Source organism: Artemia sp. Qi Xiang Cuo, chromosome 3 (assembly GCF_049724085.1).
Source record: "Artemia sp. Qi Xiang Cuo chromosome 3, ASM4972408v1, whole genome shotgun sequence".
NCBI lineage: Eukaryota > Metazoa > Arthropoda > Branchiopoda > Anostraca > Artemiidae > Artemia > Artemia sp. Qi Xiang Cuo.
In genome coordinates, this window is record NC_142796.1 from 83,049,105 (window position 1) to 83,073,513 (window position 24,409).

At 34.2% G+C, this 24,409-nt stretch overlaps 1 protein-coding gene across 1 annotated transcript in view; it reads left to right on the plus strand.

Annotated features, from left to right (window-relative positions):
• LOC148954639 (sodium-dependent dopamine transporter-like) overlaps positions 1–24,409 on the plus strand; it is a 188,470-nt gene that overhangs the window by 49,233 nt on the left and 114,828 nt on the right. The window contains exon 3 of the mRNA XM_089087178.1: positions 20,833–21,005. Within this exon, the coding sequence (XP_088943304.1) occupies positions 20,833–21,005 (173 nt within the window). The remainder of the gene's footprint in view (positions 1–20,832; positions 21,006–24,409) is intronic.

Here is a 24,409-nt window from a genome sequence, read left to right on the forward strand (position 1 = left end):
AGATAACATGACCCCCCACAGCACATTGAACAATTTTTACCAGGATTGAATTTCCGAGAGGATATTTTTGTGGGGAAGGGGATTTTTCCGTGGAGGTGGAGCCAGATATCCTGTTGGTGTATAAAAAACCACCAGAAATTAAATAAAAAATAACTTTTTTCAACTGAAAGCAAGGAGCAATATTAAAACTTAAAACGAACAAAAATTATTACATATACGAGGGGGGTTGCCCTCTCCTCAGCACCTCGCTTATTACGCTAAAGCTTAAATTTTGCCCCGATTCTTTAAACAACGACCCCTGAAACACAAGGATCGTTTTATTAGAACAATAAGTAATTTTTTAAAAATGCCGAAAAACTTTAGCGTGAAGAGCGAGAGGTTGAGAAGGGGGCACCCTCCCTCGTATACGTAATAATTTCTGTTCATTTTAAGTTTTAAAATTGCTCCTTACTTTCAGTTGAAAAAACTTTTATTTTTATTTTATTAATACTTTAGAAACAAAATTATGGAAACCATGACAAATAATTATGGAAGGCCAGCCGCGCAGAATGCATTATATTAAATACCTAACCCCTAACCATCTCAATATATTAAATATTTAATTAAAATATAGCTACATCGTAGTTTTTCTCACTTAAAATAAGCAAATCATAACCAATTCCAGAGAGGCAAACCACTTATTGTCAAATCTTACACAGCATAATTCTTGAGTGTGTTTGGTTTAACAGACACGTACCGTCCTTTTCAGTAATCTTGTTTATGATGGTGATTTTTTTTTTTAAGCTATGGGAAATAAAAACACGCAGCTCGAAATAAAAATTATTTTGTTGTTTAAAAACTGTTTTGGTTTTTATCTTTAAGCCCACCCCCAAAATCCTATGTACGTTCCTATTCTGGTTTTTATAAAACTTAAATTGTGCTATTATAAAGTCAATCCCCCTCCTTCGCTGCACGAGTCATTTTGTTGATAAAAACCCCTAGGCTATACATATTTTGGGTTTATTAAATTTCTGGCTAGGGGCGTACGAACCCGAATCTTCCCCCGTGCCACATGGATAAGAGCCGCGTTTAAAAGCTGGAGTAACTTCATAGATTTACCGGATCTGCTAATTTTATTTTAGGAATTGATCTTGTACTCAGTTTGAAATTGAAAATAGCTTGCCAAATCTGATTGAGGTAATCACTGCGGATTTGCAATACATAATGTATCTGGCAATGTATCAACTTTTCTGAGACGCCTAGACAATTGCACATTTATTGCCGTTACCTGCAACGATCTAACGGTGTTTTCTGTACCCTTACTTTTTAGAAAAACAGTTTTTCCTCTGGAAGGAAAGAGCGAAGTTGAAAATTAGAAGGAAGAAAAATTATTGTTTCGCAGTTTATGCAAAATATTTCTGCAATTCTGGTGCAAATGAATTGATTTCCCAATGTTTTTAGGTTTCTGGGTACTTGTTAATTAAACGAAACACACCCAAGAAATGAAATTACGCTAATCCTAATAAAATATAACCTTCATATAATCTTTAGTTTATATAAAATATAATTGTGTGCTATCTATTTGTACATTAGGGGTCAGGGTAAGGTATTTGGACAGCGCCCCCCAGCATAACCTAGCCTTACCCCCCTAATTTGCAAATAAATAGTCCAAATTATATTAGTCCAGTGCGTTCTGTTAGCCGTCATTTGTCATTGTGGCTGTGAAATCGATTTTCTCAAATTTTATATTCAGTAAACTTCTCGACTGTGTTTTGTCTAATTAACAAGTACCGATTTTTGAGAAAACTAGCGCTTTACTGAAAACCCAGCTTGCTATGTTTTTAGAAAGTTAACATTTATACTGAAATATATTGACTTCATGATCGGTCAAAGATTACTGAGAGGCAAATTAATTAGTCTTTTATTTTGTGCAAGCTACATGAGGATTTTTTTTTGCTCCCAATCCTTTTTTGTTATGTCAATTTTGTGCTTTCAGTAAAGCTCTGATTTTAAAGAGTGATACCAATATAGTGAAAAATCACGAGTCAGTTTATTTGCACCAATTCTGCAGATATGTGTTGCATAAACTGTGACGCAAAAATTTTGCTCGTTTCAAGTTTCAACTTCGCTTTCACTTTTATCAGAAAAACTCAGTTTTTTAAGCTTTAAACTTTCTTCGTTGTTAGTTTTTTTTATCTATACACAATAAACCTCACAAAAAGATCTGTCTAGCTTAGGCGAAGGCACTAAAGAAGTTAACACTGGTTTTTCTTAATATGGGATTTTAAATATAGGTTTTACTTCTCTTAATTTTTCCTACAAAAAATATGCAATTTTATCACATACAGACTTCAAGGGGCATGTTATGATCAGTGTCTTAGAGGAGTTACAGGTATAAATTCGATTATTAATGAAATAGTGTCCCATGTGAAATCTACAGAGATTTCAAAGAAAATTTAAGGATGCTTAGATATACGGTTAATATAATTTACAGAAATTTACGTTGACATAGTGCTGCTGCACTTTTTCTGCCGCAATGCTGCAAAGTATTTTTAACTGCATACAAAATTATACACCCATTATTTTTGCCTCAACATGTTGGGAAAACTGATCTCAACATGATGGGAAAATTGATCGTAAAAACGTACTTTTATGAAGAAAACAAGGCTAAACCCATGAAATTTTCTGAATCCAGCGGTAGGCATGGATTGCCTTCCTCTCTAACCCTGAGTTAATTAAAAAAAAACAAAGTTTTTCCGAGGGAAGTAAAGCACGAAGTTCAAACTTAAAACGAAAAAAAATTATTACTTCACAGCCTATCTAATATATATCAATAAAACTAGTGCAAATGAATCAACTGTGGATATTTCTCTATGTTTGTAGGATTACAGAAAACTCGCGCTTTACTGAAAACACGAAGGCCAAGTATAAAAAACAAGCATATTGATTTAGGAGTCAGAAGTAAATACGTAGCCTCACAACGACAAACTAATCTATAACGCTTTTCATAGTCTTACAGGAGCTATGATATCGATAACTTTTAGTACATAATTAAAATTATCTTATAAACTTAGGCATAAAAATAAAAAAGTTTACAGTCATTAAACAGCATGAAAAATAATGAATTTACTTATCGGGTAACATCTTGGTCTCACCTAATATTGCTCAAAATGAAGAACATATCAACCATAATATGGACTCGGGAGATCCAGTTATTTTACTATATAAAACGGAGAATTTTAAGTTGTAATACAGATTTTAACGCGAATTTGTAGTCTTAATACTAATAAGATTCCTTTACTTCGAACTTGTGTACAAAATAATCATGAAATGTCTTTTTCAGATCCAAAATGACAGTCAATCATTGAACTGAGCTCATTATGCAGAAGTGAAACGAAAAAATAAATAAAGCAACAATCTAAAAATGCTTTACTTTTATACTGTTAAAAGTGCCCTTAAATCTTTATTTTCTTCCGTACCATAACTCTTATATTATTTTGTGTTTTCAGTAAAGCACTAGTTTTCTGTAATCCTACAAACATAGGGAAATATCACCAGTTCTTTTATTTGCACTAGTTTTATTGATTTATATTAGACAGGCTATGAAGTAATAATTTTTGTTCTTTTTAAGTTTCAACTTCGCTCTTTACTTCCCACATAAAAACTTTTTTTTTTTTTTTAAATTAATCTCTGCTCGTTTTTGATTAAAATTTAGTTTAGAAACAACATTACCATGTTTTTTTTGTTTTACGGAATAACTTCTGTTTGTTTTAATGTTGCTTCTTAGTTTCAGTTCAAAACTTATTTTTTATATAGTTTCTAATCACCTCCAATCTAAGGAAAAATAGTGTCGTTTCTTATTGTATTTTTTTTTAAGAAGAAATATACCTTTAATTATTTTTTTTAAAAATTTAATTTAGTAGCACTTAAGAAAGTAGCTCCAGGCGAGTAGCTCCGACACAAAGGGTTAACTTAAGGGACAGGTTTGCATATCGACATGCTTGTGGGAAATTTTGCTAGCTCATCAGAAATGTGCCAGTAGGCTTAGGAAGTTAGTTGAACTGTCCCTAAATAGAAAAGCCATTCATTGCTTACAAATGAATCGAAATTTCAAAAAAGATCATTTCTTGTGTATGTATGATAAATGGTATTATAAACTAAATTTGTTTTCATTTCAAAAATTTTGGGAAGAATTACCTGAATTCTCCTACAGAACTGTTTTCATTTGTTTTTATTCCTTTTTGGATGCACAATCTCGCGTATAGAGAGAATATTATAGCAGATTTCTCAAGTAATTAATTTGAATTAATAAGTATAACAATAAGTAATCCTTCTTTTAATATACAACTTTGAAAGGTTCCAGAACCACGGGCTTACACTTCTCCAACCACTAAGTGGCAAGGGGTTGGAGTTAAGAGCGTAATTTCATATGGGACAGAGGGAGCAAATGCCTCTCCCAGACCAACGTTTTCCCCCAGACCCCAGTCCCCCCCTCCAGGGAAAATTTAGTTTCGCCAAAAATGTTGTCAAAACTAAGGCAACCTGCATAATTCAAGCATCCACTGAAACAGGTCAGTTTTCTTTAGTACATATTTACCTTTTTTATTACTATATGGCTCGTTTTTAAGTTTTTTTCTGTCATTTTCACTTGATTTGGGAAAATTGGCTCCAGATTTTACACCCCCTCCCCAAGTAGGATTTTGACAAAATTACGTCATACGTTGGGGGTATGGACTTATTGATCTACCAAGAATGTCGTTGCAAACAATGAACTGCATGACCTCTATTCCATTTGAATCATAATGCTTGACAGAATATCTTCCCGGGACATACTTTAAAAAATGAGTGTATCACATTTATAAAAACAGTGAAATTATCCGAAAATGATCATATTGAAGGGGACAAAACCATGATTGAAAAGAAAACAATTATGAATCGAACTCAAGCCATTCTAATTTGAATTCCAACGCTGTACTAACAGAACCACACCTCTAATAATCTGATTTGATATATTGGTTTCTGTACCTTAGTTGCGCAGCTTATTAAGGGGGCATGGAGGAGGAACATACGGGAGGTGCTCTTGCAAATCTCCAGTTAAGGGTTTTGGACCATAATTATTACGATTATGATATCGTTTTATACGTCCAAGCTTTTCAAACAGTTCGTGGTAACGAACTGTAAGTAAGAGGCGACCCGGCTCAATAGTAACCGAAACTCTAAAAAAAGGAATTGTGATATCTATTGATACATCAAAAGAATCGGAATTTTATGCTAATTTTAAATATATAAGTTTTATCAAATTTAGTCCTACCTATCAAAAGTTACAAGCCTGAGAAAATTTGCCTTATTTTCGAAAAAAGGTGAAAACACCCCCTAAAAGTCATAGAATCTTAATGAAAATCACACCATCAGGTTCAGTATATCAGAAAATCTGACTGTAAAGATTTCAAGCTCATATCTGGAAAAATGTTGAATTTTGTGTTTTTTGCCAGAAGAAAGATTACGGATGTGTGTTTGTTTGCTTTTTTCCCCAGGGGTGATTGTATCGCCCATTGCTCCTAGAATATCCCAAGAGGGCTCATTTGGACGGAAATTAAAAGTTATAGTGCCCTTTTTAAGTGATAAAAAAAATTTGAGGGCAACTAGTATCCCTTAAAAAATAAATGCATTTTCATGTACAAACTATGCTCACCATTCTAACATCGGAGACTCTTGACCGTTCTATAGTAGCCACAGTAAAATGCGCAACCTCATTTCTTGAGGTGTACCAAATAATGAACAAGTAACACTTCCTTATTGTATTTTGATTTTTCTTTTTTCTGCAGATAGTCAAACAGTTCGTGGTAATGAACTGTAATTAAGGAGTGACACGGCTCAATAGTAACTGACACTCTAAAAAAAGGAATTTTGATACCAATAGATACATCAAAAGAATAAAATTTTTAGGCTGATTTCAAATATATAAGTTTCATTAAGTCTAGTTCTACCCATCAAAAATTACGCACCTGAGAAAATTTGCCTTATATTTGAAAAAAGGAGGAAACACCCCCTAAAAGTCATAGAACCCTAATAAAAATCTCACCATTAGATTCAGCGTATCAAAGAACCCTACTGTAGAGGTTTCAAGGTCCTATCGGCAAAAATGTGTAATTTTGTATTTTTTGACAGAAGAAAGATCAGGAATGCGTGTTTATTTGTTGTTGTTTTTTTCCAGAGGTGACCCACTAGTCCTAGAATATCACGGAGGGCTCATTCGAACGGAAATTAAAAGTTTTAGTGCCCTTTTTAAGTGACCAAAAAAATGGAGGGAAGCAAGGCCCCCTCCCATGCTCATTTTTTCCCTAAGTCACCCGAGCAAAATTTTGAGAAAGCAATTTTGTTCAGCATGATCAAAAAAAATAAGAACTAAGTCTTTGAGGATGACTTGATCCCCCAAAGTCCCCGGTGGAAGGGCTGCCTGTTATGAACTTAGCAAAATGTTTACATATTGTATAGGTTATTGTGAAGTATACAGACGTTTTCAGAGGGATGTTTCTGATAGTGGGGGGGGGGGTGGATTGGGGGTTACGTAGAGGATCTTTCCATGGAGGAAGTTTTCATGGGGAAGGGACATTGCTATGAAGGGGGCGCCGGATTTCCCAGTATCATAGGCAGCGCAAGAACGATGTTGGCACAATGTACCTTTTTTGTTGGGTAGGGGGGGGGGGGGGTGGTAGACCAGGGCACTTCGTATTAAAGGAGTTGTCGTAGAAACTTCGAAAAGGGCTCATTCAATTTGAAATTGGAGTGGCTACTGCCCTTCTCAATAGTCGAAAGTGATTGGAAGGCAACTAACACCCCTTCCACGCCCACCATTTATCCAAACACATCCAATCAAAATTTAGAGATAGCCATTTTATTCAGCGTAGTTGATTTCCAGATAAAAATTATGTTTTTGAGGAGGCAACTCCCCCACAGCCCTCAGGGCAAGGGTTTTAAGTTATGCCCTGGGGGCATATAAGATTTTTATAGAAAGTGTTGTCGTAGAAATTTCAAAAAAGGCTCATTCGATTGGAAATTAAAATGGCAAGTGCCCTTTTTTATAGTCGAAAGTGATTGGAAGACAACTAACACCCCTTCCACTCCCACCATTTATCCAAACACATCCAATCAAAATATTGAGATTGCCATTTTGTTCAACGTCGTTGAAAGTTCTGAGAATTAGTTCTTTGAGGATGATAACCCCCTCAGATCCCTCAGGACAAGGGTTATAAGTTATACCCTGGGGGCATATAAGGTTTTTATTGAAAGTTTTGTCGTAGAAACCTGAAAAAGAGCACATTCGATTGGAAATTCAAAGCGCTAGTGCACTTTTTAATAGTCGAAAGAGATTGGAGGGCAACTAACCCCCTCTCACGCCCACCATTTCCCCGAACACATACAATCAACATTTTGAGATAGCCATTTTGTTCAACGTAGTTGAAAGTTTTAGAAATTAGGTATTTAAGGATGACGCCCTCCACAGCTCTCAGCCCTTTGAGGATGACTATCCCCCCCCCCCGCAGCTCTCAGGGCAAGGGTTGTAAGTTATCCCTTGGGGGCATATAAGATTTTTAGAAGACGTTGTCGTTGAAACTTCAAAAAGGTCTCATCCCATTGGAAATTGAAAGGGCTAGTGGCCTTTTTAATAGTCGAAAGTAATTGGAGGGCAACTAACCCCTCTCTCACGCCCACCATTTTCCAAAACCCATACAATAAAAATTTTGAGATAGCCATTGTTTCAACGTAGTTGAAAGTTCGTAGTATCATTTTCAAAGTATCAGTATCAAAGTATCATTTTCGTAGACACTTCAAAACGGCTAATTTGATTGGAAAATGAAGGGGTTAGTGCCTTTCTTAATCATCAAAACTGATTGGAGGGCTACAAGCCCCCTTCCGAAAACAAATTAGAAGGAATTTCAAAAACAAACAAGAAACCCCTTGAAAATTATGGTGAATTGAAATGAAAAATCGCAACACTGGAATGAGAATGGTTGACAAACCTTGGTTGGAGTTGTTAAATCTTCCCCCATGTACACTCAGTCTCCCAGTCCCCTGCCAGCTACTGCCATCCTGGCTAAGTGGACGTTCAGTGGGTTAAGAATCCCTGGGCAGAGGTTCGATCCCTGGTGTGGCCAGTTATTTGGTTTGAGACGACGGTTAGTGGTGTGCCTCTGTAAGCTCAGCCAGAGTCAACCCAGCTCTAAATGGGTAGCTGGATAAAAGCTGGGAAAGATAAGCAGAAAAGGATGTGCGAGAGCACAGAATGGCTGGCCCCAAACCTCCCATTGCACTTCCTGGCTGAAGGGCCACGAAACGAATATCAGCACCGCCGATTTGGACCGTAAGGGTCGAGTGCCGTCATACTTAATTACTTAATTACGATTTGGACTTAGTAAGTTTCGTCAATTGTTGTATTAGCAGTTGTTGTACAACTAGCAGTAGTGCAACAACTATAATTATTACTGCTGCTGCTGCTACTACCACAACTACTGATACTACTATCACTACTATTACCATAAATGAAAAGAGTTTAAGTGTATCAAGATGGTCAAAATGCCATTATATACAATATTTCAGAAACTGAAAAGGGTATTAAGTTAAAACTTTCAAAGAAAGGTTAGGGAGATGTGGTACTAAATAAAAATACACTAAGAGTATCCATTTTATCATTAGGGCGAATCTGCAATATCCCTGGAACAGCTAATTATATTACCTGGTTGCTATCAGGACATGTTGTTGTGGATGCTAAACTAAATCAAAAGAAACCATGTGCATCTAAGGTTGTCAGGGCGTATCTGCGACATCTAAGGAGCGGTTAGGATATTCAGTTAAAACTTTCTGGAGATGTTGAGTGGGATGGGCGATTAACATTTGTCTCTACTAATGGTCGTAACATGATTAAAACACAACGGCTTCAGTTCTAAAAAAACACAAAGACGTCAGATTTGCAATCCATTCATTCGAATAACATCCATCGTAACCATTCATTGAACAGAACGTTCTGTAGTACAAAGATTATCAAGATTTTATTGAAAAATTGGGTCGAATGTAAAAAGGGCGAGCCAAAATCTTGATTCTCAAGAAGAAAATCCAAAATTGCTTTAAAAATAGTTTTTTTTTATTAACCAATTAAAAAATAATGTAAATTAAAAACGACTATAAAGTAATAAAAAAAACTTCCACAAAAGAAGTTTTTCGAAGAAAGGTAAAGAGTTACATTAAACCAAAAACTAGCAGAAATTAAGTCAAATAATAGTTCAGCCGTAAAACGAATATTAAATGAAACCCAAAAACCACATAAGTTACATAAATAATAAAGTCAAACTTATAACTGCCAGAAAGTAGGCTACACCAAACAGAATAGGGCTAACACCGCTTATCCCTTCCAAAAACCAGAAGGTAGTTGGTAATTTGGTAATCAGTTAATTTAGGTACTGCTACAAATGCTTGAACATTCTCTGCCGAAATAGTATCTAAACCAAACAAAACAGAAGACATAGTAAACGAAACTTTAAACCTTGAGTTTTGACTAAGGAGTCAATCTTTTGGCACATATTATTCAAGAACTTTCGGTATTTTCTTAAATGAGTAAGGTCACTCAAATTTACTTCTAAAAGTAATAAAAAAGTTCGCTAATTTTTGAAACTAATCTTGCTCAATAAAGATCATAATCTTTGATTTTAGAGAACACGGTAAAAAAAATAGGAAAAGTGAACTTATTCGAATTTCCCTCTGAACGCCTCATTCACTAGATTAAATATCGTCAAAGCATATGAAATAAAGTGCGTTTACTCCTTTTATTCGTTTTCTTTAGTTCTCAGCTAGGAGCTTATTTTAGTAATTCAGAAATCAGAATTGGAACCTGAATATATATTAAAAAACTGGAATTTGATAAAGAAATTATTTAATCGTCATTTTGTTCATTTAAAGCATTGTTATATCCACAAAATAAATCTATATGCTAGCTGTACAATAAATAAATATATACACTAGCAATTATAATAACCCTGCAGTTTAATCATAGATGAAACCAAAGAAGGGGAAAGGGAATCAATAAAGGATTCTGTAAGTATTCTAGAACTCAACGTAAAAATATATAACCATTTCCAAATTTAAACGTAATGCAAATTTCAAACAAGGACAATTCACTCCATATTTTCAGAAAAACGTGCAAATTTTTACACTGAAATCTCGTCGCTTTCGCATCTAAAGGTCATATTTGATATTTTCATTTCTCCTAGGTAATGTCACATTGAAGAAGAAATGACACATTGATCCTTCTTTTCTTCACTATCCTGATGATCTTACTTTATAACCTTAATTAATCAAAAGTTGCTGAGAGATTCAGCATTGAATATCAGTAGAGATCTAGGTTATACTTCTGGGGGTTTATGTTTCTTCCTGTGCTAAGTTATACTTCTACCAGTTTATGTTCCTTCCTGTGCTATTAGGGATTGCGTAATATGTTATGAAGGACAGGTTTCTGACACAATTCATGTAGGCCAGATTTCTACTTCATAATATATATATTGCCTACATGCCTTTTAGGGTAAGTACATTATCCGTGTCAAAAAATTTTTTTTTTGTCTAGATAAAATTTGCGAATTGAAGACGGAGAAAAAAGGGTTAAAGTGATTAGCAGTTAAGGTAACCCTGAAGAGAATGTTAATTCATACCTTATTTACTATAGATTTGAAACAATATCAATCTTTGGAAACGGTTAACGATGATAAAATGGTCTTATTAGTTGACCTAGCTTTACTTCTTAGATGTGTACTGTATAATACACAACTGGTGTTTGGGGCAGTGTTGCCAATTTAAAATACCGCTTAACGTTATACTAAAAAGTTTCCAGTTTTTTAATTTTTTTTTTTTTAGGAAAAATCTTCCACATAGGGGGGATTTCCAGTGTGAATACAAAAAACAACTAGAAATTCAATAAAAAAACAAAAACGAAAATATTATAATAATTTATTAAATTGATTCCTTTCTATGTTTGAAGTGAATAAAGCTCTTTAGCAATTGACATGTAAAAATATGCCACGAGATGAAACCGAATTAGCATGTATATTTGGGGTAATGAAATGCGAGTCCCTTCTGGGTGTGAGAAATTTACGTCTAACACACCGGCAGTTTCTTATTTGCATGTGATATCTATCTAATATTCTAATTTAAGGAAAATCGTTATTTGTCATTCGCGAAGATAAATATTCTGAGGCCGTAATAATAATAATAGTTTATTAAATATACACCAGTGCGTCTTGGGTATGTGTTAATATATTCAGTTTCTTTTGTATAAAATCGAGTTTCAAATTGGAATTTTATACAGTTTGAATACTTCATTCGTTCTATATATATATATATATATATATATATATATATATATATATATATATATATATATATATATATATATATATATATATATATATAAAAAAAAATATATATATATATATATATATATATATATATATATATATATATATATATATATATATATATATATATATATATATATATATATATATATATATATATTACGATCATTTACATTGGTAGAGATATGGAATGTTCTAAGCGACTTCTGGTGAGTAAAATTTTCTTATATTATAATAAAAAAGAAATCCATTTTTGTCTTGTCATTAAGTTAATGAAGAATTTCCTTTACCTTCCTTACGTACGCTTTTTTTACCGTGCTGTTAGCTCTTTTAAAAAGCTTCCTATGTTAATTAAACAGTCCATGTGTTTCAATTTTAGTAAATATTAAAAAAAAGAGAGGCAGGTTCACTTTGATTTTGGCTCATCATACATGAAAAATTAAAATAGATTTTGCAGATTAGTTTCGGAAGATTTAATCCGGATATGAAGGGTCACCTCCTCCTTAATATCCTGCTCTTTACGATAAAGCTGTTAGCACTTTCGAAAAAGCTTCCTATTCTAATTAAAAAGTCCCTGTTTATTTTTTTTTTAGCACTTTCAAAAGAGGTATCTATTCTAATTAACCGGCCTTTGTGATTCAAGAGTTCGTGATTCTAACAAAATTCGGACTTTAGCGTTAAGAGCGAGGTATTGACTAGGGGTAAACTCCTTAATACACTTGAGAAAAAAATATAAATATAGAAGTTCTTTATGTAAGTTAATTCGTAAGTTATTTCATATCTCAATTTGGAGAAATCAATGGTATGGTGAAACCTACTTCTCTGTTTGATTATTTAATTAAATTTTAAAAAAAACAACCAGGGACTTTAATTAGAATAGTTAGCTTTTTTGAGTTCTAAGAGCCTTAGCGTAAAGAGCTAGGTATGGACTAGGGGCAAAATGTTTAATACACGTGATAGAAACATATAAATATAGAAGTTCGTATGGTTACTTTCGGACGAGTTGCACTTTACTTTCACTTTGTTTCCCAAAAACTGTTTAAAATTAGGGTTTTTTTTGTAGTTGTTTTCGTTTTTGCTTTATTGTTCGACTTGATAGGAATTCTGAAACCGGATGGTCGTTGAAATTTCTTAATGACTTAATATTTTGTTTTTCTTCTAAAAGGCTTAATATTCTCATGGTTTTAGCTTTTGACAGATAACATTAAAACTAAGGAAATTTATGTATTTGGAATCAGTATACAAAGCCAATCATTTTCGTGTATCTATAATTATTAACATTCTATTTTTAGAGTTACGGTTACTTTCGGGGCGAGTTACACTTTACTTTAAATAAGTAGTTCTTGTATATTTTAAAAGAGCTTTACGGGGTTTGAGAGACTCGGTTGCCTGATTCCGTGTGTTTTTTCTTTACTTGGTGCCCATTAAAAACGAAATTTTCAGACTTGGGACACTCGTGTTATCACCGAGATTAGCAACACATGTCTTTGTCTGTTTCAAGACATTTGAAAATATAGATTAAATTTGTTATTAAAATCGTTAATTAAAAGAATAGTGCTTGAGATTCCAATTATTTAACATACGATTTGTGAATTGTTTTTTTTTGTTGCAAATATGGATTCTTTGAATTCATTGACTTATTCATATTCCTTAATTTAAGAGTAAAGAACTGCTTATTGTCACCTTGGCCGATATCCCTGCTATTCGACGTGGCTTAAAATCACGATTGGACCCATTAGAGTCAGAGAGGATTGTTGTTGGGCAATTCAAGAAGAAAAGAAAACCAACAGTATATCTATCGAGATGAAGCGAGTCATAACTTTTACCGAAAATATTAATCAAGATGTTATTTTCGTCAAGAAGGTGAAAAATACTAACCCAACATGAGGATAATTTTTGAAAGATTTATTCACTATTAAAGTTAAATAGTATATCGAATCTGTATTGTTTTTGTTTGTTCGACTGGATAGGAATTCTGAAACCCGATGCTTGTTTGAAATTTTATGATGACTCAAGATTTTTGTTTTTCTTCTAAAAGGATTAACATTATCAAGATTTTAGCTTTTGACGGATTACATTAAACCTAAAAAAAATCATGTGTTTTAAATCAGTACACAAAGCCAATCATTTTCATGTATCTATAATTATTAAAATTCTTTTTTTAGAGTTACGGTTACTTTCGGGGTGAGTTACACTTTACTTTCGCTTTGTTTCCCAAAAACTGTTTAAAATTAAGGTTTTTTGTTATAGTTGTTTTCGTTTTTTTATAGAAATAGTTTTATATTTCGATCCGAAAATAGACTAAAGTTTCAGATTTGAACCAGAGAATTGTATTTTCCATAATTTTCTTACAAGAAACTAGTTTTTAGTAAGGACACTCGATATACTAAAAGTGTTTGATTCAAACTTTTACCATGAGCATCGAGCATTTTACCTTAAATAATTGGAATCTCAAGCACTATTCTTTTAATTAACGATTTTAATAACAAATTTAATCTATATTTTCAACATGTCTTGAAACAGACAAAGACATGTGTTACTAATCTCAGTGATAACACGAGTGTCCCAAGTCTAAAAATTTCGTTTTTAATGGGCACCAAGTAAAGAAAAACGACACGGAATCAGGCAACCGAGTCTCTCAAACCCCTTAAAGCTCTTTTAACAGATACAAGAACTACTTGTTTAACACAAAAACTTCGTTTTTAATGAGCACTAAGTGAAGAAAAACCACACGGAATCAGGCAACTAAGTCTCTCACACCACTTAAATGTCTTTTAAAATATACAAAACCCGCATATAGAACACAAAAATTTCGTTTTAATGATTACCGAATAAAGAAAAACCATGCGGACTCAAACAATCGTGTCTCTCAAACCCCATACGCCTCTTTTGCAATATACCAGAACCACTTAATTAAAGTAAAGTGTAACTCACCCCGAAAGTAACCGTAACTCTAAAAACAGAATTTTAATAATTATAGATACATGAAAATGATTGGCTTTGTATACTGATTCCAAATACATAAATCTCCTTAGGTTTAATGCTATCTGTCAAAATATAAAACCTTGAGAATATTAAGCCTTTTAGAAGAAAAACAAAATCTTTAGTCATTAAGAAATTTCAACGACCATCCGGTTTCAGAATTCCTATCCAGTCGAACAAAAACCACAACAAAGAAAAACCACACGGAATCAGGCAACCGAGTCTCTCAAACCCCGTAAAGCTCTTTTAAAAGATACAAGAACTACTTATTTAAAGTAAAGTTTAACTGGCCCCCAAAAGTAATCGTAACCCTAAAAGCAGAATTTTAATAATTATAGATTCATGAAAATGATTGGCTTTGTATACTGATTCCAAATACATAAATTTCCTTAGGTTTAATGTTATCTGTCAAAAGCTAAAACCTTGAGAATATTAAGCCTTTTAGAAGAAAAAAAAATCTTTAGTCATTAAGAAATTTCAACGACCATCCGGTTTCAGAATTCCTATCAAGTCGACCAATAAAAAGTCCCTCTTTTTTTTCAAATTTCAGTAAATATTCAAACAGAGCAGTCAGTTTCACCATAAAATGGCTTTCTCAAAATTGAGTTATGACGTAACTTACGAATTAACTTACATAACGAACTTCTATATTTATATGTTTTTATCACGTGTATTAAGGAGTTTACCCCTAGTCAATACCTCGCTTTTACGCTAAAGTTCGAATTTTGTTCGAATCACGAACTCTTGAATCACAAAGGCCGGTTAATTAGAATAGATACCTCTTTTGAAAGTGCTAAAAAAAAGGACTTTTTAATTAGAATAGGAAGCTTTTTTGAAAGTGCTAACAGCTTTAGCGTAAAGAGCATGATATTGAGGAGGGGGTGACCCTTCATATTCGGATTAAATCTGCCGAAACTAATATGCAAATTCTGTTTTAATTTTTCATGTACAATGAGCGAAAATCGAAGTGAACCTGCCTCTCTTTTTTTTAATATTTACTAAAATTGAAACACATGGACTGTTTAATTAACATAGGAAGCTTTTTAAAAGAGCTAACAGCACGGTGAAAAAAGAAAATTCTTCATTAACTTAATGACGAGACAAAAATGGATTTCTTTTTCATTATAATATAAAAAAAGTTTACTCACCAGAAGTCGCTTAGAACATTTCATATCTCCACCAATGTAAATGATCGTAAAATACATATATAGATAGAACGAATGAAATATTCAAACTGTATAAAACTCCAATTTGAAACTCGATTTTATACTAAAGAAACTGAATATATTAACACATACCCAAGACGCACTGGTTTATATTTAATAAACTATTATTATTACTACGGCCTCAGAATATTTATCTTCGCGGATGACAAATAACGATTTTCCTTAAATTACAATATTAGATATATATCACATGCAAATAAGAAACTGCCGGTGTTTTAGACGTAAATTTCTCACACCCAGAAGGGACTCGCATCTCATTACCCCAAATATACGTGCTAATTCGGTTTCATCTCGTGGAATATTTTTACGTGTCAATTGCTAAAGAGCTTTATTCACCTCAAACATAGAAAGGAATCAATTTAATAATTTATTATAATATTTTCGTTTTTTTTATTGAATTTCTGGTTGTTTTTTTTTGTATTCACACTGGAAATCCCCCCTATGTGGAAGATTTTTCCTAAAAAAAAAAAAAAAAAAAAAAAAAAAAAAAAAAAAAATGGAAACGTTTTAGTATAACGTTAAACTGTATTTTAAATTGACAACACTGCCCCAAACACCAGTTGTGTATTATACAGTACACCTCTAAGAAGTAAAGCTAGGTCAACTCATAAGACCATTTTATCATCGTTAACCGTTTCCAAAGATTGATATTGTTTCAAATCTATAGTAAATAAGGTATGAATTAACATGTTCTTCAGGGTTACCTTAACTGCTAATCACTTTAACCCTTTTTTTTTCTCCATCTTCAATTCGCAAATGTTATCTATACAAAAAAAATTTTTGACACGGATAATATACTTACCCTAAAAGGCATGTTGGCCATATATATATTGTGAAGTAGAAATCTGGCCTACATGAATTAGGAGTCAGAAACCTGTCCTTTATAACATATTACGCAATCCCAAATAGCACAGGAAGGAACATAAACTGGTAGAAGTATAACTTAGCACAGGAAGGAACATAAACCCCCAGAAGTATAACCTAGATCTCTACTAATATCAATATATTAAACTGTCAATCTTCATTCATCAGTTCTCAGTAGTATTGGTTATTATGGTGATTTATTTCCTTTGTTTTGTTAATGTTATAACAACAGTGACGTAATTTCGTCAAAATCCTGGGGGGGGGTTGAAGCCAAATTTCACAAATCAAGAGAAAATGACATTGAAAACTGTAAAATGAGCCATATATTACCATAAAGACAAAGATATAGCCTACTAAAGAAAACTGACCTGGTTCTCTGGATACTTGAATTATATAAGTTTATCTTAATTTTGACAAGAAACTAAATTTCATCTGCGGAGCAAACTGAGGTCTGGGAGAGGGTGAAAACTTGGGTCTGGAGGGGGCAGTTGCTCCCCTGCCCAATAGAAAATTATGCCCCTTTAGTGATAAATAAAAGCACAAATCTTGAGTGTTTTTTTTTCAGCAGAGCACAAATGACGCTCTGGTCGTTATATATAGAGTGGATATTCTGAATAATAGTTATTATCAGTCATTCTGGACGTTCTGGCTTATATTTAGAGAGGATATGTTTGTTTTAAGTTAGGCTTGATATTCATTGGTAATAGCATTCAGAAGGAAATGGGAAGTTCTGCTTGCTCTAAAATGTATGGTCAGCTGATATCACTAAAAGCAATATCAAGTGTCATAATGCTGCAGATCGCTGATCAATGGACTCAGAGACAGCAATTGTTAAACGAAAAAATCAAAAGCCAAGTGGACGGATACCAGCAATTTATTACTGCTTAGGTACATGGAACTATACATTCCCAAGGATATTATCATTATTCTGGACATTCTGGTCCAGAATGTCCTGATTAACTATATAGAATTACTATATTCTGGATAATAGTTATTATCAGTCGTTCTGGACGTTCTGGCTTATATTTAGAGAGGATATGTTTGCAACTAGTGTTTGTTTTAAGTTTGGCTTGATTATTCATTGTTATTTTTGTTTGAATAGGATTCTATTTATTTATTGATAGTGATTAATGTCGTTTTACGATTGAATTATTTTATTGACTTCATTTCTACTCGTCTTTGGTTTAATGCAGCTCCTCTTTGCTTTGAAAACATCTTTTTTAGATTATTTTTTAATTTATAAGAATTTTTTCTCTAAATTCCTGACATTAGTAACACTCTTGCTTCGTTTTTAATGGCGTGGTGATTTATTCATTTAATAGATAAGATAAGATTTATTCTTCATTAGATACACATACAATATTAAATGGTATTATTCCCCCAAAGGCTCATTGGCCTGTACAAAGGGTGGAGACAAATGAGTTGCTTACTCAGAGATGAAAAGCAAAAGAAAATTTAAAATAATCACTTACTCACATATGAAGGAGAAGAAAAGAAAATATAGATAAAATGAAAACTATAGAAAAAATACAATAAATAAACTAAATTAATTAATTGGATTAAATAGACTTAAAAAATAATAGTACATAAAAACATAGATAAAAATAACTTCTACGAAGCCAAAGAATTTTTAACAACTTTTTTTAAACGAACCGAATGAGTGGCACCCTCGAGCTGATTCAGGCAACTTATTCCAAACAATATGACACGCCAGTAGAGGATTAAAATCTGACCTTATGCAAGGAGTAAATGGAACTTGAACATGATTTGTCATTTTGCGAAGATTATTTTGATCAGAGGTAAAAGATAGTGGAACACTTAGGGGTCGGGGGAGGTCACCATGAAGCTGAGAAAAAGTAAAACATGCACATGAAAGAATGTATAGTGACTCAAGATCAAGTAATGGCATAACTAATGAACGATTATTTTCCTGAATGAGGTTTCTAGCTTTATTGTAAACCTTAGAAAGCGGTTTTAACAGTGAAGGAAAGGTTTACATCCACCCTATTGTACAGTAAGAGGCGTAAGGTTGAGCCAAGCAGTAAAAAAGAGTGTTCAAAATTGATCCAGGAAAAGTACGTCTAATCTTCCTTAAAATACCGCAGCTCTCTCATGTCGTAATCTTAGACCACCCAATGTAGTATTTGAAAGACAGATTTTTGTTGACAAGAATCCCAAGAAAATGAAAATATTGGTCTTTAGATCTATGAATTATTCCATTTGGCTGGTGAATTTCTGATAACTGGGAAACACACGAAATAATGAAACCTGAGAAAAACGCGAAATAATAAAAAAAACTGGACCTAGAAAAATTTAGGGTAGGATAATTAGCACCAAGCCACAAAATAACCCTCTCAAACAAATTTTCCAAATTCAATCGAAGCTCGCATTCGCAGTTTCCCAAAGTGCCAAGTGTGCTGTCATCAGAAAACAAACAAGGACATCAGAAGAAGGCGATTATAATTTCCACCAGGGCAAGGGAAGGCTTTTGATGACAAAGTCTGCAGCAATTAATAAGTTTATGCTTTTTACAACATAATGAAGATCATTTAAATAAATCAAAAATAGCACAGGCCCTAAAACTGATCCCTGGGGGACACCAAAATTCACTTGCAAGGGTGACCGGAAAAGTAGATCAACACAAATTAACATATCCTTCAAATAAGACTGAAACCAAAAAAATACATTTCCACTTATGCCAAAATGAGACATATTCGATAGAAGAATTTCATGGGTTAAGGAATCGAAAGCCTTACGAATATCCAGGAATACAGCAGCCGGAATCAATCCCGAATCTAACACAGAATGAATAAAATTCAAAAGGGTCATACCGGCATGTTCAGTGGAGTGCTTCATTCGAAACCAAATTGAAAATCATGAACAAAATTTTTTGATTTTAAGAAAGTAAGGAGACGAGAAAGCATAGCCTTTTCAAATATTTTAGTAAATACTGAAAAAATTGAAATTGCTCGAAAGCTTTCCTGGGTCATTTCTTGGTCCACCTTTATACAAAACAATAATCCGAGCACGCTTGAGAGCATCCGGAAAAACACCACATTCAAATGAAAGATTGACAAGTTTTGCTTGAGGCAATACTATTGATGGAAGAATAGATTTAACTACCTTAGTAGGGATAGAATCTGGCCCAGATGAGGGCGAGTTTTTCAAGCCATTAACAATTTTAGTAATTTCCCTCACTGTTACTGGCTCTAGAAACATAGAATTAACACAAGATGGCCCGAGGTAAGATATAAACTCCGGCTTAGGCCAAGACAAAGTAACTGTAGAAGTAATATTCTTACCAATATTAGCAAAGAATGAAGTGAATGCCTCTTGGACATTAAGCTCACCCTCCACAGCTCCATCACCAATGACCAACTCATAGGTAAAGAGCTAGATTAAGAACTAGGTTTAAGTACAGAATTTATTACCTTCCAAGTTTTACGAATATCATTGCCACAAGCAGTAAAATTATTTAGATAATACAGAGATTTGGCTTTCCTACACAAGGAATTAATAATTAAATAAAAATAATAATAAAACAATACAAATAAAAGTTCACAGAATAATATAAAAAACCAAAGCCGAGAATATCATATCTTCATATCTTATCATATCCTACATTTTTGTTCTTGAATTTACCACAATTTTCCATATTTAAAAAAAAATTATTAACGAAATCTCCTTCGTTAATAATTTTTTAGATTCCTTGCGACACTGGGGATTGAACCTCGACACCTTGTGACAGCGGACCATTCACAGCACCATTCCGCTGTCACAAGGTGAATAGTGCAGAGATTTATATATTACATGAAATTGATACGGAAAATCATCAGGTCATATCTGAAAAAGAATGAAAATATATTACACAGGAGAGAAGCGTTGAGAAAAAACGAGGGAAAATGGTTAATTGATGCTTGCTGTGTAAGGCCTTACCCAGAGGGGGGTTGAGGCCCCCCCCCCACCGAAACGTTAGTTTGACTTGTAAAAACTTAAAAAAATGAACATGAACAAATGTTATATGCGTTTTTTGAGTTTTTTTTGTGTAACCCCTCCCCCCTTCCCCGAAATTTTTTTTTGAGTAAAACCCCCTCCGAAAAAAAATTATGGGCGCGGCCTTGTTGCTGTGTATTATATTTAGTTAGTTATAATTTTTAGTTAGCCTTTAAACCTTTTAATTAAGCCTTTGATTTAATTTAGATCTTTACTTTGCTTTGAAAACTTCTTTTTTTTATATAGAAATAGTTCCTTTTTAATTTATAAGAATTTTTTTCGAAATTCCTGACATGAGTAACACTTTTGCTGCGTTTTTCATGGAGTGGTGATTTTTTCATCTAATAATTATCACCTCTTATCTCTTACTCATCTTTTGTCACGTTTAGGGAAAATTTGGATGCCCTTTCAGTGCTGTCGTCAGCGGAAGCTTCAGTTTGGTGGAAGGAACAGGACCATAGGAAAACGTCAAGAATGGAATTTTTCTTGTCTTTCGTTGGCCTTTCTGGAGGATTTGCAAACATATGGAGGTTTCCCTGGCTGTGTTATAAGCACGGAGGAGGTACATGTATATATGTGTGTAGACCTACTTCAAAATTGATAAAACAATGTACAAAATTATTACAAAGAAACTGAAAAAATGAATATAATACAAATAAATAAAAACTTACGGGCTTCTAATCCTTTAATATAAAATTACCTATTGCCCCTAAACAAGGAGAGGTTGATTTAAATATCTTCATTAGCAGCTCATTATTCAACAAATCATGGAATTGCCCACAATTGTGGCTTTTGAGAAGGAAAGGTGTTAAAAAATAATTCTTTTTTCGTAATATGCCGAATAATTGTAGTTTACACATTTTGAAGGTGCTTCCACTATACTTTATCCCCAAACCCCTCCTAAAGGGCGACTAAACGGCCCAAAATATATTTTCCATGCATTCTGTCATGTGCCACTCTTGTTTGAAGCCGCGTAACCGTAAATTGAATCAATGATGACGAAGACATCGAAAATCCCATGAAAAATATATAATTTGGGCTATATATACATGCTAGGGTCCTCTGATATGCTGAATCTGATAATCTGATGGTTGCTTGATTTTTTGTGGGTGTTTTCCCCCTTTTAGAAAAGAAGGGAAAATTCATGGACTTCTAGCTTTTGACGGTGACAACTTAATGAATTTTACATATTTGGAATCAGGGTAGGAATTCAATCCTTTTAATGTATTAATTATTATCAGAATCGTTTTTCTTATAATTTCGGTTACAATTAGGCCGAGTCGCTCCTTACTTACAGTTTGTTACCGTGAAATGTTTTAGAGTCCAAGGGCTATATTATCATTAGTATCTTTGAAGAGTTGCAGATAAAAAATACAATTATATTAGAAATATTGTCCAATATGAAACCTTATGCGATTGTAAGAAACTGAAGTATATTAAAAGAATTTTGGATTTTTAGTTGATATGATTTACATATATTTACGTTATTTTTGTTGCAATTTTTCTGCTGCAAAGTATTTTTTAACCTCTCATTAGAAGGCATACTTTCATTATTTGTGCCTCTTTTACTTCAACATTTTGAAGTCCAAATGCTGCTTGAAGAAATTAATTAAAAAAATGGTTTTTCTAACGGAAGTGAAGAGCAAAGTTAAAACTTAAAACGAAGAAAGCTACTGTTTTGCCAATTGCGCAAGATATATCAACAAAACTGGGAGCTGTTGTTCCCCACAGAGATTTCTCCCACAGAAAATTCCCTCGCGGAAAATACCCCCGGATAATTCCCACCCATAGAAAATTCCCCCACGCGCAAAACTGCGCGGCCACAACGAAAGTACATAATAGGGACCTGAAAATACCAAAAATAGTTTTAGGAGGGGTCTGGTTTGTAGAATTTGTATTTCCTACTATTTTGAACCTCTTTGGGCAGAAATTAAGATTTTGCAATTTAAAGTGATAGGAAACGTCAATTTGCCAAGATGGGGGTTTGCTAAGACGAGGGGCTCAAAACTTTTGTTTTGGGCTTTGGAAACATTGGTTGGTTACTTTAGAAATTAAATTCTTTGGCCCTCTTTGGACAAAAATGTCTATTTTCATTCGTTTTAATTTTTAAACCCGCTAATAAACCTTTATGGAAAAACTACGTATGTCTTCAATTTAAATAATGTAAAGGGTGACGTAAAACTAGCAAATATACTGTACAATACATTAGGGGGGGGGGCTTCCACAACTGACCTAGTGTTTCCGGAGTCATTCTTGCAGAATTGGGCCAAAAAGTAAAACTTAGCGAAAAGAGCAAGGTTAGTAGAAGGGGAGGTGCTACTCCCATCCCCCACCCCTGCTGCCACCTATAACTTTTTTTACATAATTCATGGATGGTTATGTGTGTTGGTCGATTTATTTGATGTTTTTCATGGATGTCTTATGGATTTTGTCAGTGAAAATTTGAAAAAACAGGAACTTTTTCACATTTATGTATGTTTTTATGGACTTTGTCAGTGAGAATTTGAAAAAACATGAACTTTGTCACATTTATGTCTGTTTTTATGGACTTTGTCAGTCAGAATTGGGAAAACAGGAATTTTGTCACATTTATATCTATTTTTAGGTATTTTGTCAGTGAAAATTTGAAAAACAGAAGCTTTGTCAAATTTATTTCTGTTTTTATGGACTTTGTCAGTGAGAATTTGAAAAACAGGAACTTTGTCACTTTCATGGATTATGGAGTGATTAACCGAATCGTTTCCGGGCAAAGTTAATGACACTTCCTTCTTGTTGTTGTTAGAGGCAAAGTTAATGACACTTCCTTCCTGTTGTGGTTCGAGGCAGATGTTATGAGTTTCCGGCAAAAAGTATTTGTTGTTGTTGTTCGAGCCAAATGTTATGAGTTTCCGGGGAACACCTGTGCTGTCAGTCATTAATCAAATTGTTTCAGGGAAACAGTTAATTAATGTCAGACAGATGACGTAAAGTTAATTAATGTCTTTGGATTTCGAACAGAAATGTTTCCGAGGCAAAGTTTAGATCACACATAACAGATGATGTCAGGATTGATTGAATTGTCTCCGGCGCGAAGTTTATTAATGTCTGGAGTTCTTCCTGAAGAATCGTTTCCGAGGCAAAGTTTAGATCTTAGCGATGAATTGTTTTAGCGCGGGAATCAGGTTTCCAAATAATTGAAATGCGCCAGCGCAGGGATGCCAAACAAAAGGAACTTGCTGAAATTCCGTTTAGGGATAATTTTGGCGAAACCGTTTTAGCTATTTTATGGAATTATTTCGACAAAACAGTTAGAGACATTATAAAATATGATTTTTGAAGAGATTTTAGAAGAGAATTTAATGGTGAAACTCTGTGGTCGTTATAATACACAAGTTCCATTTGAACAGTGTTGTGAGGTCCTCTACCACAACCCCAAAGGGCTCCGATCCCCCTATCCCCAACCACAAAGGGTTCCGATCCCCCCACCCCAACCCCAAAGGGTTCCAATCCCCCTACCTCAACCCCGAAGGAAGCCCCTGGTCCTCAAGGGTCCCCCCCAGCTCCCAAAGGGCCCCCATACCCCCAAAGGCTCTCCCCCGGCCCCCAAAGGCCCTCCCCCGGTCCCCAAAGGTCCACCGGGCTCCCAAAGGACCATTCGACCCTCAAGGGCCCCCAGACCCCCAAAGGCCCGCCCCCAGTCCCCAAAGGTCCCCCGGACCCCCAAAGGCCCTCCCCGATCCTCAAAGGCCCCCTCAGGCTCCCAAAGGGCCCCCGAACCCCCAAAGGCCCTCCCCGATCCTCAAAGGCCCCCCCAGTCTCCCAAAGGGCTCCCGAACCCCCAAAGACCCTCCCCCGGTCCCCAAAGGTCCACCGGGCTCCCAAAGGGCCCCCGGACCCCCAAAGACTCCTGAGCCCCACATTATAATACTTTTTTAAGGCTTAATTATATCTTTTCAGAACAAATTATTATTTTAGGGAATTATTTCA